General features: G+C 43.7%; 1 protein-coding gene across 2 annotated transcripts in view; it reads right to left on the reverse strand.

Annotated features, from left to right (window-relative positions):
• Positions 1 to 1,343: 1,343 nt before the first annotated feature.
• INTS4 (integrator complex subunit 4) overlaps positions 1,344 to 17,281 on the reverse strand; it is a 110,824-nt gene continuing 94,886 nt past the window's right edge. The window contains exons 19-23 of one of the 2 annotated variants that reach the window (XM_006739512.3): positions 12,990 to 13,049; positions 10,882 to 11,041; positions 10,534 to 10,677; positions 6,513 to 6,633; positions 1,344 to 2,267 (exon numbers count right to left, since the gene is read on the reverse strand). In XM_006739512.3, the coding sequence (XP_006739575.1) occupies positions 2,089 to 2,267; positions 6,513 to 6,633; positions 10,534 to 10,677; positions 10,882 to 11,041; positions 12,990 to 13,049 (664 nt within the window). In that variant the 3' untranslated portion in view covers positions 1,344 to 2,088. The remainder of the gene's footprint in view (positions 2,268 to 6,512; positions 6,634 to 10,533; positions 10,678 to 10,881; positions 11,042 to 12,989; positions 13,050 to 17,281) is intronic. The other variant, XM_031034733.2, reaches the window with a different exon arrangement.

A 17,281-nucleotide genomic window follows, 5' to 3' on the forward strand; every position in this document is an offset into this window, starting at 1 on the left:
AAAAAAAAGAATCAGGAGGCCTGGGTTCCAGCCTTGGCTTTACCATGAATTCAGTCTCATATTTCTTAGCATCTGATCATTCAGGGTCAAAGGAATTTAAAAGGTTGAGTCCAATCTCTTATAGGATACTTGAATTCCTTTGCAAGAAACTTGTCAGGGAGCTTGTTCAACCTCTGCTTAAACACATCCAACATGGACAATTTATCCCCTAATGCAGCTCAAAAAACTTACCTTGATACTAAGCCACTTGCCCCTTAGTGTGTCTCTACCTTTGGTGGAAAAAAATACTCTATTTTGGGTGTTAAGACCTAGGATAAAGTCCTGGCGTTGCCCCTTAGGGGAAAAACATTACCTCAAAACCTCAGTTTCCCCATCGATGAAATGGGGGATAACCTAGAAGGATTTTTATAGCAGGGGTACCATATCTGAAAAGGATGCAGCATAGCCTTCAATAGCTAGTGCTCATGGGGCTCGGTGGGCAGCCATGGGTCTCAATGTCTTCACGCTCCGACCCAGCCATCATCATACGGTGCTTGGGTAAGAACGGTGATAGGATTAGGCCTAGCTCCCAGCTTCATTTTATCACCAGGGTAGGCACTTTTGTCAGGGTATCTTGTTGATACACAAGAGCCCACTGATACCACATCCCTGAGATATACAAAACAAGCAAGCACACTAGAAAAGTAAGCTAGCTCCTTGAAGATCTTTCTAGCAGGGATGACGTTCTGGAGCCAGACTGCCTGGGTTCAAACCCCAGCTCTGTCGTTTACTAGTTGTGTGACTGAGGCAAAATTCTCCAACTACCTTGCTTGTCACACAAAGATAACAGTACCTACTTCATAGGGTAGCTGTGAGGATTGAATGAGTTAATTTCACAGAAAAGGCTTAACAATCACTGCCGGGCACAAATCAAGGGCATTAAACCAAAAGCCAAACATGCTTGAATTCAAACTCCAGCACCACCTGAGTAATTCTATAATCTTGCTATTATTTTTATAAGCTTTCCAAGTAGCACATAGGATCGAGACTGCCTGCAGATTCAGATTCTACCAAGCATTATTTGATTAAACCCATTCAACAACACTTAAGGTATAATTATCTCTATTTTATGGCTAAGAGGAAACCCAGGCATAGAGAGCTGAAGATCTGAAGGCTTTTTCCATATACTTTCCCAGAGGTGGTAGAGCCCAGGCCTCAGGAACCGTCTTGGATTTGAATGAAGACAGGCTTTACTACTTGCTGTACAGGCTGCCTCCCAGACTTCTCACTCTGAAGTCTCTGGAAGACTCAGTTGGCTGTAGCAAGGATAAATGGCAGGTAAAGGAGCATGGGCCCTCACACAGTTAACATCTCTGGAGCATTTATTGTTCCAACATTGGAGTCATCAAAGATGTAGTGGGAAATGCCTTTATTTCTTACATTGGATCACTCTTTTCCATAATCCTTGTTTCTCCTAAAATATGGCCCTCATGTATTATTTTGGTTCTAAGGGTAATGACAGGCAAGATCAAGAATCTCCCTCAGGGATGAAAATGATTCATTCTCCAGCTATTCAGCCAGTCCTTAGCCCAGCTACTGCCTGAGTTAGGGAAAGAGCTTCTCAGCAAGACAGTGATGTCTAAGGCAATTCAGGAACCATCGGTGGTGAGAAAGTACAGCTGTGAAAGCCTGGGCCCTGGCAAACAGACTGTTGATTTAAAAAACAAGATTACGCTCCAGTAAGCCATTCTTTAGAGGTGGCTACAAAACTGGATCTTTGTTTCACACTGGAGGAATGTAACCATGTGATATAAATGTTGAACCTATAGGCACATAATTTTTTTAAGGACCAGGAACTGGAACAGCTAGGTGTTTTCTCAACTTTATTGGCGGGGAGGAGGGTTGTCAGGGAAGGAGGTGGTGTAGACTTGAAGGTTTTTGGTTTTTTAATGCAAAATAATTTATTTTGTGCTTGACACCAGATGAGATTATACGGGTCACGGTGTTCATGCCTACACGCCATCTCCAGGTGAGGTGCTCTAGGCTTCTGGCTCACTCTGCTACCTAAGAAGGGCCTTCCAGGCCTCGGCTCTACAGACTGCTGGTGACTCAGCGCCTTGCGGGTTTGGGCATTATGTAAACTTTCACAGACTTGCTGAAGGGGATGGTGCCCTCGATGCTGGTTTCCAACTGGGGTGACACCTCGCCACCCTCGATCCACGGGGATTTTGGAATGCGGGAATTGGAGTTGTAGGCCAGCAGCAGCCTGACTTCTACCTGGCATGGTTCTGGAAAAAAAAAGACAAAAGAAATCCTCTATGACTGGGCCACTGCTAGGAATTGGGATGAAATGTCAAGTCAAAGCAACATCAAAGATGGAAGCAGGAGGGTTTACAAACTCTGCTTCAGAATGGTATTTGATGAGATGCTCAGCCCGGGCCCCACCACCACCTGCCCCACCCCCCACCCCAGCCCAGCTTTGCCCCGTCCATACACCCTGCTACCCCGACTTTGCACCTCGCTCCTGGTCCCTCCAGCCCTGCCTGCTCCCACCAGCCTGCACCTTGTCCAGTGTTGACCCTTCTGTTTCAACAACCCCTTGGCTCACTGGCGAGGAGCAGGGCTGCTCTGTCCTGAGTCTGAGCTCGCAGTGGGAGTGGGACCCCTGTTCCCACCCGTGGCTTCAGGCTAAGGCTGCAGGGTGGGGAGCTCTAAAGCACAACGATGTACATCTGTCTTCCTCCCTTCCCCCTCACCAAAGACACGTCCCCAGCCTGAATCCTGTGAGGCCTGGGCCTGCAGACATGCAGACGTGCTGCTTCTCCGCCACCTCCTCCTCCCGTCCCCGTGGGCTCCCTGCAGCTCAGATCCGTGGCTGATCAGAGACGAGCTAAAAGCTCTGCCTCAGAGGCCTTCTGGCCTCAAGAGAGGGCCACGGGGGCCTGCACAGGGCTACTGCTCGTGGCCAGATAACCATGCTCTTCCTGTGTGGCTGGGCTCAGGCATCAGGGCTGCACCATCAACACAGACCACAGACGCTACCATCTTAGTGGACAAGCAGCCCTGATTAGGAAACAGTTCTGACCAAACATTCTCACCAGTGAACAGGAACCCATTTCAGGGACCTAAAATCATGTCACTAAACCTTTCTTTCATGCACGTGGCAGGCCCTAGTGAGCAAGTTAGCCCTCAGGTTGCTGACCATTTGTTGGGGACGCAGACAGTTACAAATGGGGCACAGTGCTCTAAGAAGAATGAGGAGGGAGCCCAGGAAGGCTTTAGAATAGAATACCTGCTCTGTGCCAAGCACACAACCCCAAGAGTTCTTACCCTGCCACACCATGAAAGACTGCCACAACCGCCCAAAAGTCCCAAGGCTCTGAGAGGTTCTAAGTGACTGTGGAAATCCACACCAGTGACAGAATGTAAACCCACTTCATAAACTGAAGCAATTAATCTTTGTTAACCACGTGGCTTCTACAAAGGAGGGGGAGAGAATTTCAGAAGAGCCTAAGGGCAAGTGCAAAGGTGCCAGAAACACAGTAAGCTTTGGATATCCTCTTAAATTTCATGTGACTGGAGCAAAATGTGCAAGTGTCAAAGATTAGCCCAATGCTAAGAAGTACAGAGGACAAGAATGAGAGCTGGATGGATCTAAATGAACAAGGGCAGAGGTCCCAGGACTTCTCAATACCACTCCAGACCTCTTCCTAGTCACTTCCAGACTTCTCTCTAGGGAGCAGGGCAGAGACTGAATCGCTGTCCTCCAGGGAGGGAAAAGCTCCCACGAAGCCAGAGTAACCTAGCCAGCCCAAGAGCAGCCTCAGCTCCACCATTTACCAGCCACGTGGTACGAACACAGCCGTGTAATATGGGGTATATCTGTAATGAAACCAGTGCTGCTCTCTGGCATCAGACTCCAGTATCAGCTCTCCCACTCTGCTCCCCTCTTTTGTCCCAGAAGGCTGTTGCCAACCCCAACCACAACCCAGCCCCAACTCTCACAGCACTTTCAGCCAAATCCTGGCGAGGTCAGAGGACTCAACCCCAACTGTTCATTATGCCCTCTCTGCCTGTAGTAAGAATGGCAATTCAAACCACTGCCCTCAGAGGAAAGGCGAGGGGACAGAAAACGAGGAAAGACAGTGGGAGAAAAAGATAAAAGACTATGTGAGACAAATCATCATGCCTGAAGAATAGCTCTCTTAGGAGGTATATATTCTTGCTTGCATCTTACAGATAAAGAAAATGAGACGGAGAGGTAAAATCACTTTCTCAGGATGACACAGCATGGGAGGAAGAATCTGGAATGGGGTCGGTGTGACTCAAAGCTTCTGACATGGCAGTCCCCTGCCTCTCAGAGGAGAGGCCCCTGGTAGGGAGCTGCTGAAGGACTACATGTAGCAAACGCCCCCCAGCACGAGGCCCCATCTCCTGGATTAGGACAAAGGCGGCACAGGGCATTCAGAATGAGAACACGTTTCACTTTAGTGTCCCAGGTCAGAAGGGAACGTGGTATAGTGAAAACTCAAGGGATTTGGGAGTAAGGAAATCTGAGTGCCAGCCTCAAGGCCCCCATGATCAGCTATGTGGGCCTCCATTTATGTATCTATAAAATGGAGAGCAGAATACTAATTCCTACCTCCAAGTCAGTCTAAGGATTAAATAAATTTTAATTGCACATTTAAAATCCTGTATTCAATTTTCATTATTTGTTGAGCACTTACTACATTTCAGGCTCTAACGACACATGACACAGAGGCACCAGAGATACAGAGGTAAAGATGATGAACAAGTTCCCTGCTCTTGTGGAGCCTCCATTCTAATGGGAAAGTCAGTAAACAATTAAATGAGAAAACTTCTGACACTAATAAAGTGCTATGCTGAGAATTAAAAGAGAGATTTGTAATAGCAATCTCTCAGAGGAGGTAATCCTGAATGAATTAGAATTCTTCAGGCTCGTGAAAGCCTAGATTGTAGCCCTGGCTCAGGCAAGGACTTGCTGTATGACCATGGTAAGTCAATAGGCCCTTCTAAGACTTTTGAGGCTCTTCTGAGATCTAACATGCTGTGATGTGCCTCTCTGAGCCTTGGCCTCCCACAACAATGCTGTCCCACAGCATATCTTTCTAGCATATCACATCCATGTCTAGGATCCCTTTTATCAGAACAGATTAGAATAAGAAATTCTAGGGGTGCCTGGGTGGCTCAGTCGTTAAGCGACTGCCTTCAGCTCAGGTCATGATCCCAGGGTCCTGGGATCGAGCCCCACATCGGGCTCCCTACGCGGCGGGAAGCCTGCTTCTCCCTCTCCCACTCCCCCTGCTTGTGTTCCCTCTCTCGCTGTGTCTCTCTCTGTCAAATAAATAAATAAAATCTTTAAGAAAAAAAAAAAAAGAGTAAGAAATTCTACCTTCCTGTGGTAGTGCAGAACATTGCAGGCAGCAAGGATATGAAATGAGGGATGCTCAGGGAGGAAGATCCTGGGTAAAAGCATTGCTGGATGCTCCCTCAATTGTGCCAGGCCCAGGGTCACTGATTAGACGCCCAAAGGGGCTGTCCTGATATTTAACAGCCTACTTCCTCTTTGTGAGAACCTTATTATGTCATTAATACCCACCTAACACCCCTGATAGAGGGAAACCATTAATAATGGCATTAGTTACTCATGTATTTAATAATTCAGTGAAAGAAAATTCTAGAAGGCATCCACCTATTTCTAAAATAAACCACATTTCATGGCAATCATGCTTCTGAATCATCTTTAGTGATTGAGGAAATACCAGTGAGGCCAATTCTCCCCCACATTTTAGGTTCTGTAGACAGTCTCTTTTTCAAGTTTCTAAAGCAGCCTTACATGCTTGAAATGTCATGTCTCACGCACTTGTATTGTCCCATTTTATTCTTAAGAATTTTTAAAAATACTTATGTAACTTCCCTATCTTTTCACAAATTGTTAAAAGTATCACATTAAACCAGCCCATGTGGGAAGGCAGGGCAGTAACAGTTGTCATTTTACTTGTTTTAGGGGAATGAACTGAATGGTTCATATACAAAAACAGAACAATTTTAATTTGGGGTAAGAAACATAAAACTGCTTAATTTCCAGACAGAGCAAGCCTCAGAACTAACTCCTAGGTGGAGTACTATCATCTTCATTTTGAAGGTGAGGAAACAGTTTCAGAAGGGAGAGTGGCTTGTCCAAGGCTATGCAGCAAGTCAGTGGCAGAGTTAGGACAAGAAAATAGTGTGCTGGCATCCAGCCAAGGGCTCCTTCCAGGAGATTCCATTCTATTATAATCTCCTGTATATCTTCTGACAAAATCTTGTGCCTCAAGCAATCAATGCAATGCAGCAAACGAGTCTAAATGCAGCCAGTTTGGGTTTTTAAACTCTTTAAGAAATCAAGTATAGTCCTCAGCAGGCCTGACAGAACCGTGTATTTTGAAAAGTGCAAAAAATCAAATGCCTACGGGTAAGTGTGGTCCCCAGGAACATATTTTCCTGTCCAACCTGGTCCACTGACCCCTTACCTGTCCAGGCAGTGTGGGAGAGGTACACCTGAGTGATAAGCCGGTGGCGCCCTGGGCCAGGATTCCGGAAGTCGGCTGGCTTAGGATGAATCATCTGAGCCTGGCCATCTGGATATAAGACCTAAGAGGTGAGAGAAATGAGAAGAAGGGACAGAAGAGCTATGAGTTTCAACAAAACTGCGCTGTCTTTTGTGAACCTCAAAAGAGGAGGAAAAGAAGACACTAGCCTTCATTAAAAACTGTTCCTGGAGCTGGGGGGCAACACTGTCGCTATCTCTGTTTTCCCTTTCCCAGCACACAGCAGTGTTTGGTAAATGTCCCCTGAATTCAGGGTGAAGAAGTGATAGGAATAAAGTGCCTCTGTTAAGTACAAGAATAGGTAAAAACACTAATCCTGATGTGAAAAGCCTTCCCAGGCACCCCCATCAGGATGACTTTCTCTCTCCTTGGCTCTCAACCATATCACGGGCCAGCATCCAACACCAACCACCAAGTATTAAGAATAATTTTGTAACTGCATTCTCTCCACTAGATTATAAGATGCTAAGATGCACATTCTACTGCTCTTTCTGTCAATGAAGGGTCTGCTCTGTTAAAAAACACAATTCAACCAAGTAAATCTGAAGATCTAATTGGCTTTATTAAGAGTCTAGCAAGTAGAGAGATGTTCTGAAGAGCTGTACAAAATGGGAAGGACACATTCCTGGAATAGGTTGAAACAGTAATTAAGTCTTGGTTTCCTGTCGTGGGGGGCAAATGACTCCAATTTGGACTTGTTTTGTTTTTTTTAACAGTTGGCCAGTTCTCAAATCTCACACACGGCCAGGATACTTTCCTCACACCTCAGGGGAGCCTCAGCGCTATCTGTGCGGACAGCCTCTTGCACTCCACGGTATACAAATGAACTAAATCAACAAATGCAGCTTACCAGAGAACCCGAGGGCCTGGACTCTGGAAATCTACTGAGAAGGACAAAGTAGGGAACTGCACAGGCCTTTCAACCTTGAAACTCTGGAGAGGCCTGTCTCAGCCCACCTGCTCCATAATGAGAGAAGACTTCAACTGCCTCCATGTTGATCTCAAACTTTCTAATTGTTTAAGTTCTTCTTTCCAGGTTATTTCTTAATTCAGGCAAAAGACCCAGAAGGCAAAGCATCCTCTGATAGTAACCAAAACTACCCCTCAAGCAATAAGAACTGCCCTGAGCCAGCAAGATCCCCCGTGGTTAACTCCAAGACAATGAGTGACTTGACCTTCACTGCCCACCTGCACGTACCCACTGACCTTTGTCCCACATTTTCTTCATAGAAACTTGTAAGTATTTTCAGCACTTGGGAGACCGTTTTGGAGACACTAGTCCACTGTCTTCCCGGGTTGGCCTCACTGAAAGGAATTCTTGGCTTGTTTCACCACCACTCCTTTCTCTGTCTTCGGATTTGGTCAACGACAAGTGGCCAGATGCCCTTGCACCCCGGTACCCTGGCTACACTAATTACCTTCCACCTGCCCAGAACAGAGGAAGTGCTGGTCTGGACAGCACCTTCCTACCATCAGAGCTGTCCCACAAGGGGCAGTGAGTCCCCCACCTCCCCACCTGCAGAGGTGGCAGAACGGTCTGGCCATGCATGTGGTACAGTGGCTTTGGAGACTTTTCAGTAGAGTCTAGCTTGTGACCCTTAAATAATCTGCCTGCAATTTCATTTATGCTCAGTTGGTCACTGAACGTTTTCTCAGGGATAAATGTGAAACAGTAGTTCTCAACTCTAGCTGCACATTAGAATCACGTAAGAGTTCTTAAAAAAAAAAAAAACAAACATTGGTACTCAAGGGCCCTACTCTCAGGATTCTGATTTAACTGGTGTAAGCTGAGGCCTGTGCATCATTACTTTTTAATGCTTCCTGAGTAATTCTAAAGTGCAGGTAGGGTAGATAACCACTAATGTGTGTGGGGGGGAAACCTGTAGTACAACTTCACAGCCAACTCAGAATTAGTTCTTTGTAGGTCTTATGATTTATAATAAAGAATTCCTTTAAAAAAAGAAAAAAAAAAGGAATTCCTACTGGGAAGCCAGAGGGTTTTTTCCCTCTACTGTCACCACTGGCAAATCTTTAGGGCCTGACTCATTCTTTTCTCTTCCAGGAAGCCTTCCCTGCCTGTTCCTGGCTATCTGTCCTCAGACTCTACTTACTGTCAATGCCTGCATCCCTACTTTTATTCGTAGCCCTTCTGCCCAAATACCTCCTCTAGCCCTTATCCTTTGTTCTTACTCATCTTTTCACACACACCTCGCCATGCACGGGTGTCTCCACAAAGCCCTTCTTTTCCTCAGCCTCCAACCACACTCTCCAAATTAATTCTCTCCATCATGTGTATGTGTATTTTAAGTATATTACAGAATTTTTTATGGTAGCTAAAAACTGGAAATAAACCTGTAGGGGAGGAAAATTAATTTTCCCTCTACCCTTCTAAGTTCTTGGCTAACATCGCTCCTATAATAAAAGACAGATAAATAGGAAAAAAACAAACACAAGTTTAATAACATGTATACATTCTGTATACATGGGAAATACCCAGGAAAACTGATTAACTCCCTGAAATGGCTCAAGTCATCACCTTAAATACCATTTTCCATTAAAGACAAAAGAAAGGCATTGCGGTGGGAGGGAACCAGTTTTGGTTCAATGAACAAGCACAATAAACAAGGGTAAGGTTGTTAAAAAAAAAAAAAATTTTTTTTAAAGTAATCTGGGGGGGGCTCAAACTCAGGACCCTGAGATCAAGAGCTGCACGCTCCACCAACTGAGCCAGCCAGGTGCCCCTGTTATGCAAATTTAAGTTGGTGCCTGCCCCATTGTTAAGAGTTTCTAGAGATTTAGTCATCCTTCTCTTCCTGGTACAGAGGGAGACACCCTTACAAATGGTGATCTCCCTTATAAATGTAAATTTACCTCATAAAAGGGCAACTTCTCTGTTTTCTGAGATTCTCCTGTGTCTTCAGCCTCTCGAAAATAATTATCCCCAAATAATCTTTATGCCAAAGAGCCGTATCTGGGGTGGCATACTGTGCTCCCCTTCATTCCTGCCTTTGAAACTTCCAAGTGGTTTCACACTCTGGAAGCTGAGTCAGTACAAAGCTCCATTACTTCACTGAACCAGTCAGTGTCTTGTTCTTGAGAATAAGTCCACTCCATTTCAACAGCTGGGTCTTATTTCAGAAGGCAGTGTTGCACATGGGTTCCCCAAATTAGGCCTATAGTATGTGAGCAATCAGGTATTTAGTAAGAAACCACAGTATTCTGATCCTGTGCACATTTGAATGATGACTGAACTTCGGTTTTATAACTGCATGTCCATTTGTCTTTCACTGATACTGTGCATCCTGAGGGCAGGAATTCTGACACCTCCGCAACCCTAGTGTTTATCATGCGCAACAGAGTAAGCATCGCTAAGTGGATGGATGGATGAGTGGGTGGATGGATGAGGGAGCAGTAGTCTTTTTGCAGGCTGTCTAAATTGATTAGTGTCTCTACTGCATTTGGCATGTGTCCCTAATATATCTAACTTAGGAAAAAATACTCCCTAGCGCTTGCTTTTTTCAACCCTTAAATTTTGTTCACCAAGCTGCCCCACCCAGAGCCCGGAAAGGACTCATTTATTATAGTCTGCTTGTAGCCCTAAAAATACCAAGTCTTCACCTCACATTACAAAACTAGAAAGGCCCCTGTCATTCAGTAAACCCTTACTGGGTATCAGTTCATATATACTGGTATATATAAAATACTTCGTCTCCTTTCAACGTCAGTTGTTCCTATTTGTTAGTTGTAGAACCTGAGCTTCAGAGTTTAAAGTACCTTGCTCCAAACCACAGTCAGCAGAAGAGATGGGATTCACACCCAGACTCTTTCTCATAAAGACTCATCTCCCCCTCCTCCCCCCACTCTCTGTCCCTCAGGTAGAAATCACAGGGCTGCTGAAGTTACAGTCAGTATGGAAGACCCATGGGGGCAAACCCTGACAGACCTGGACCTTCACAGTGCTCTGAGGGTCCTGCACGTGTTCCAGGGTTGCATCGACATCCAGGGCCACAACCAACCCAGACGTAAACCGCAAAGGGTTGTCTGACTCGCCTGCTGGCTCAATGATGGTGGCCGAAGCTTTGTGGATCTGTAAGCAAGAAAAAAACACAGTGATTCTAAAGCCAGGTCATCCCTGGGCAACAAAATATGATCCATGCACCCTTCTGTCTCCGGATTAGCAGGGGGACATGTGGGAGCCAATCAGGGGAAAGGCCCTCGCCCAGATGCTCAACTGGTCAAAGAAGATCACCAAGGTGAACAGTTCTGACTGTATGAACAGACTTGGCCTGACCTGCTCTGGAAGGGGAAGGTGCAAGAAGGTACTCTGTCGCAGCATGGTCTGTAGAATTTTGACCACTTCTACAGGTTTGGACGTCATGAGTCGGGGCATAAGGTCAAGAAGTTTGTCCACAAAGCTGTCCTGTAGGTGGGGCAAATCAGTGATAAAACACCTGGAGGAACAAACAGAGGCAACTGACTAGGCATTCATTTACACCGGCTGAACCCCAAACATATGCCAAACCCTGAGGGAGACGTGATGAACTGAAGGAGCTCACGATTCCCGACTGAGAAAGCCAGGCACCCGGATAATTATGCCCTGGTGATATGATCATCCTAAGAGCCTTGTTTACTGAATACCCGTATGTGCCAGGCATACTCTGTGTTTTACGTGATCTTATTTAGTCCTCCCAGCAATCCTGTGCATTGTTGGAATTATTATTTTCATATTATAGATTCATTAAGTAATTTAACAAATACGTCTTTAAGACTTAGCAAGTGCCAAGTACTATCACACCAGGGACGTAACAGTGAGCAAAAGAGAAGAAAATGCCTATCTTAATGAGGCTTATATTTGTTGATAGGAACACTGAGATTCAGAGAAAATGATGTTGCACTGAGGCTTTAAAAAGTTAAGTAACTCATCCCCCGTGCTGATTCCACAGTAATTCTGCCTCGTAGAAGGAGACAGTCAAAAAATATTTCACTGAGGAGGTGATAGTGCAGGGATGCAGGGGCTGAATGAAGTCCAACTCTAAACAGATGAGGAACTCTAAATGACTAAGCTCTAAACGACAGATGAGGAATTTTGGCATACCAGAGTTATCACCTTCCCAAAAGTCTCCTCAACCCAACTGTGCAAAAACACTTTCCACCTTAAAGAACCTAAAACCAAAAGTAAGGCATGAACTTAGTTGAGATTTTTTTTTTTTTAAACATTTATTTATTTGACAGAGAGAAACACAGCGAGAGAGGGAACACAAGCAGGGGGAGTGGGAGAGGGAGAAGCAGGCTTCCCACAGGGCAGGGAGCCCGATGCGGGGCTCGATCCCAGGACTCTGGGATCATGACCTGAGCCAAAGGCAGACGCTTAACCGACTGAGCCACCCAGGCATCCCTGAGTTGAGATTTGAAGCCAGGATCTTAAAGGGCCGAGCAGAGTGTATCATTTGCTAGAGAGCAGCGCCTATTGGTGAAGTGTGGTATTGCAACTCAGCCCTACAGGAAGCTCTTATCACCCACCCACATGAAGACTGACTAGTATAGAGTCATATAAACTTCAGGTTTGGTGAAGTTCATGGGGGCAAGGATGAGGGGTGGACACATGCAATATCAGACTTAACATATGTTAGACTAGGGGCCTGAGTGGCTCAGTCCGTTAAGCATTGGCCTTCGGGTCAGGTTATGGTCTCAGGGTCCTGGGATTGAGCCCTGCACTGGGCTCCCTGCTCAGCGGGGAGCCTACTTCTCCCTCTGCCTGCCGCTCCCCCTGCTTGTGCTCTCTCTCTCTGACAAATAAATAAATAAAATCTTAAAAAAAAAAAAATGTTAAGACTATAAAATCCTATAAATGCCTTCCTCCTAGTATTACATTGCCAGCACACCATGTGTCTGGTCACTAACTCAACTACCACTTCTTCACCAAGCCTTCCACTCATCTACTGCATCTGTTTTAACCAATTTACTCCATACAGAATTCTGAGAAAACAGCCGTACTGCAGAATAAAAGTTATTTATAGAATTATGGCACAATTTTTTGTAGATTATAGAAAAATATGGAAATTTAAGAACAGTGGTGGAAAGAAAAGAAAACAAGTTACAATTTTTCAACAAAAAAGTTTATGTTTTACCATGTAGTCCTTGTCTTTTTAGTGGCCCAGCTGAATGCTGAATCCAAATGATTCCTGATGTTTTCATTATACCACTGTACGTTTAGCTGAGTTTAAAGAGGTTTATATAGCACTAAAGAAAATACGCAATTAGGGCACAGTGCCACAGAAAACAGGTTGGCTGCACTGGGTTAAGCCAAGGGTTCTGGCCTGTGACTGCTCTTGTTGCCCCATACGTGCTACTCTCTGCACAGCCAAGGTTTAACAAGCTAGAAGGTGATGAAACAATTACCTCTGAAAAAAGTCCACTTCCTGTAAAAACTTTTCACACATCCCAAATAAGGGGTCAACTCTGTAGAAAAAGAGAAAAACAAACAATACACATATTTTGCTTATGTAATCCTCCACCTGAGGAATGAGGACCAAATTCCCAGAAACCTGAGTCTACATGAAAGGAGAATGAGTATAGTACACTATCAAAATTATCTCTAAGAGTAAGAGCAGACTCCTAACGGACCCAGGGGAAAATATCTGCCAGGATCCCAAGGCCTGATTCAGACACTGCAGTGACTGTTGGGCTCAACAAACGCTCAAAGTCAAGGGCTATCCTAGGCCACGCCTGGCATCAGACTGACCGAGGATACAGGACAGAAGCACCGCTTGCGGGCAGTGCAGCCTCATGCAGCCTCATGCTACTCCTCTAAGGGAGTTTTCCCAGCCCTCCACTCAGCAGTCCACAGAGCCGTGTGGGAGCTCTGATCTTGTCCAGGACGGACAGCTCGGGGGCAAGGACAGGACATCCCACATCAGGTGAGTCTGGAGACTATCCTGGCTTAGAAGCCTCATGCTGCACAGGGGCTAACATCTCTTGAAACAAATCCATAGGGATACCTTCCAGGGTCCCCACAAGGGATATGCCTAGTTATAAGAATCACTGCACTCGATGGAGCCAAAAGCTATGGTGTCTGCATCAGGCAATCACAGTTCACTGATAGTTCCTTCTGGTCTACGTGCAATTTTCTCAGTGATCATTTTTACTATGGCAGTGTTACCTAGAAATATAGCTGATGCTACCAGGTTTCTAGGGAATAGACCTAGAAAGTTAACTGAAGGTCAGATTCTCATGACGAAAGGGAAAAGATTTTGTTACTACTTTGCCCACAGACACAGACTATGTTCTTTCTTCACTAATTGGCTCTTTTTATTTCTTGTAATTTCTGAATGAAACTTTCCATTTATTTTCATTAATATATTATTCATTAGAGGAGTACAGTGCCAGTAAAGAAAAACAAATACTCTTTCCTTATATAAAAACATGGAAGAAAATGTGTTAAGTTTCTTTTTTTAAAAAAGATTTATTTATTTGAGAGAGAGTGCGTGTGCACGAACAGGGAAGCAAGGGGGGCATAGGAAGAAAGAGAATCCTGACGTAGACTCCCCACCGAGTGCAGAGCCAACACAGGGCTCTATCCCATGACCCATGAGGTCATAACCTGAGCCAAAACCAAGAGTCGGCTGCTTAACCGAGCCACCCAGGGGCCCCATTGGTGTTAAGGTTCTTAATAACCTAGTTAAGTCTTTCTACTAAAATGTAAGCTCCATGAAAATAGGGATTTTGTATTAATCATTTTGATACATGATATACTTCCTGACACAAGCAGCTATTAAAATAAATATCTGTTGGGGCGCCTGGGTGGCTCAGTCGTTAAGCGTCTGCCTTCGGCTCAGGTCATGATCCCAAGATCCCGGGATCAAGCCCCACACTGGGCTCCCTGCTCCGCGGGAAGCCTGCTTCTCCCTCTCCCACTCCCCCTGCTTGTATTCCCTCTCTCGCTGTGTCTCTGTCAAATAAATAAATATAATCTTAAAAAAATATGTATCTGTTGAATGAACAAGTAAATGAGAAATGACAAATGGAAACTTACTCTACAAGCAACATGCACTTGAATTATTTTCCTAAAAAGCAGGTAGCACTTGAAACTTTCTTAACTCTGATGAACAATCAGAAATGGAACTGAAATTTGATAGTGAGGTCCACCCGTGGAAGATCTCCAGGAGTGAGAGGGCTGGACCGGAGACCTCCAGTGAAGCAGGGGCTGAAAGGAAGGTAATTCAGCCAAGCAGTGTCAATGTAGGGCCTGCTTATCAAGAGTTATCTTGGAGAGCTTCCAGACAGTAAAATACAGATTGGGGAACCCTCTCTAAACCCTAAAACAGAGCAGGAAGCCTCACTCACCTGCATGCTAGGTGAAGTAGGCTTTACCACTAAGAATGCCCACTTTTTTCTTGGTGTGAGGAAAGAAAGCAGGGGAAAACTGAAGTCCACTGGGGAATCAAACACTGACCTAGAGTCGACTTTTGTTTATAAGTATGCAAAGACAATGGGAAATTTTAGATGTTAAAAAGATAATCAGGGCTATAAAGGAAACCAAGCAGACCTCAGTGAGATAGTCAAGGCATGAAAGCACAGAAAACTTATTAAAAATTCTAATAACTAATGTCACTGAGATTAAAGAGGAGATCTGAAAGGACACTACACTGATAAAGCAAGAAACTTATTAAAGGGGCACACGGAAGAAAGCACACTCTGAAATAAACAGTAATAATGAAGTCAACTCAACAGTAAAGTAATACTACAATGAAAAGTGATAAAAACTGAAGTAGAGCTTAAAAGAGCATATTGAGGAATTTACGCAGAATACAGAGTAGAAAAACTAAGAAACTGAAATTATGAGAAAAAAGATGAGAGACAGGGAAAACAGATCCAGAAGACACAACATCCAGCATGACAGACTGGAGGGGATGGAAGTAGTAGTGAGGAGAAAAATACCCTAGCCAAAAGCAGAGTTTATACTTCAGAGTCCCACTGAAGGTCAGTGAGAACACTGGAGAAAAAAAAAAAAGCCCCACATACCTACACATATCCTGGTAGAATTTCTGAATTCTAAAAAGAAAAAAAAAATTTACAGCTCTGAACCAAGAAAAATACGCTCCCTACAAAGGAAAGAGAACCAGACAGACATCAGACATCCTAAATGTAACACTAAATACTAAGCAGCAACACAGCAATATTGACAGAATTCTGAAAGAATTCCAATTATGTATAAGAGCAAAAGAAAGGCAGTTTCAGACATGCAGGGTCTCTTACATACTTATTCAGAAAAACAATTACTAGAATGCTAGAATGTGTTCCAGTCAAATAGTAAATTAAAACAAGGAATGTCAATCGCTTCTCAGCCTTTTGGCTAAGATCAAGTGTAGAACAAGGAATGTCAAAAAGCAACTGCAGTACAAAAAAAAAAAAAAAGTGGTGAGCAATTTGGAACTAATTTTGAAAAAATACTCATAAAGATTAATGCATACTTTAAGAATAGATTCTTAAAATAAGAGAAACATTAAAAAAACATAATAAGCTGATGGGTGCCTGGGTGGCTGAGTTGTTAAGCGTCTGCCTTCGGCTTAGGTCATGATCCCAGGGTCCTGGGATGGAGCCCCACATCGGGCTCCCTGCTCAGCGGGAAGCCTGCTTCTCCCTCTCCCACTCCCCCTGCTTGTGTTCCCTCTCTTGCTGTATCTCTCTGTCAAATAAATAAAATCTTTAAAAAAATAATAATAAGCTGAAACTAAATTCCAAATTATTTAACAGCTACGAGACAATCAAAAACACACTAAAACTTTCATCTTGATCTGAGGTGAACTTGATAGAGGTAATCATAAAGTCTATTTAACTTTTTATGCTGATAAATATAAGTTGAATACATTTATTAAAATATAAGTAAAAATACTATTTATACATAAACTAATGTGAGCTAACATTTATCAAGTGTTTACTCTGAATGAGTCAGGCAGTATTTTAAGAGCTTTATGTTTAATAATTTGATAAACCTTACAATAACCCTGTGAGGGTGAAGTAGATACTATTATTATCCCAATTTAACTTAGGGGGAACAAACTGAGGCACAGAAGTCTTAAGTAACTTGTCCAAGGTCACTAAGTTTGCAAATGGTGGGAGTCAAGATCTGAGTCTAAGCAACAAGGAACCCTCTTAACCGCTATGTTCTGCCTCTCACTTGAAAAGGTTAGACGCAGTGTCAGAACTTTCAAACCTTTGGAAAAAACAAAGAAAACAACCAATCTAGCAAAAGTCAAGAAAGAAAGAAAAAAAAGGCAGGAATGCATACAAATGGGAAGTATAAACTACTACAGCACAAGTAAAGAACAAATATATTAGTCTTTGTATAATGACGGGGAAAAATTTCATCATTGGATGAAATGAAAAGAGGCAGAACACAAAGTATATTATGATTCCATTTATATTAATACACACATTTATAATATATATATTTATCTGCCTTGGGAAGAGTATATTAACAGTTGTTTCAGAAGGGGTAGATTGTCAGGGAACCTTCACTTAATCTGCAATATTTAAATTTTTTATAATAATCATACATAAACTGAAGGAGATATATATATGTGTATGTATATATATATATATGTGTGTGTGTGTATATATATATATATATTTTTTTTTTTTTTTTTAAATAAAAAAGTCAAAAAAAGTATAGATGCAAAAAGGACGCCTGG

Source organism: Leptonychotes weddellii, chromosome 11 (genome assembly GCF_054177405.1).
Source record: "Leptonychotes weddellii isolate Sample4059 chromosome 11, ASM5417740v2, whole genome shotgun sequence".
Lineage (NCBI taxonomy): Eukaryota > Metazoa > Chordata > Mammalia > Carnivora > Phocidae > Leptonychotes > Leptonychotes weddellii.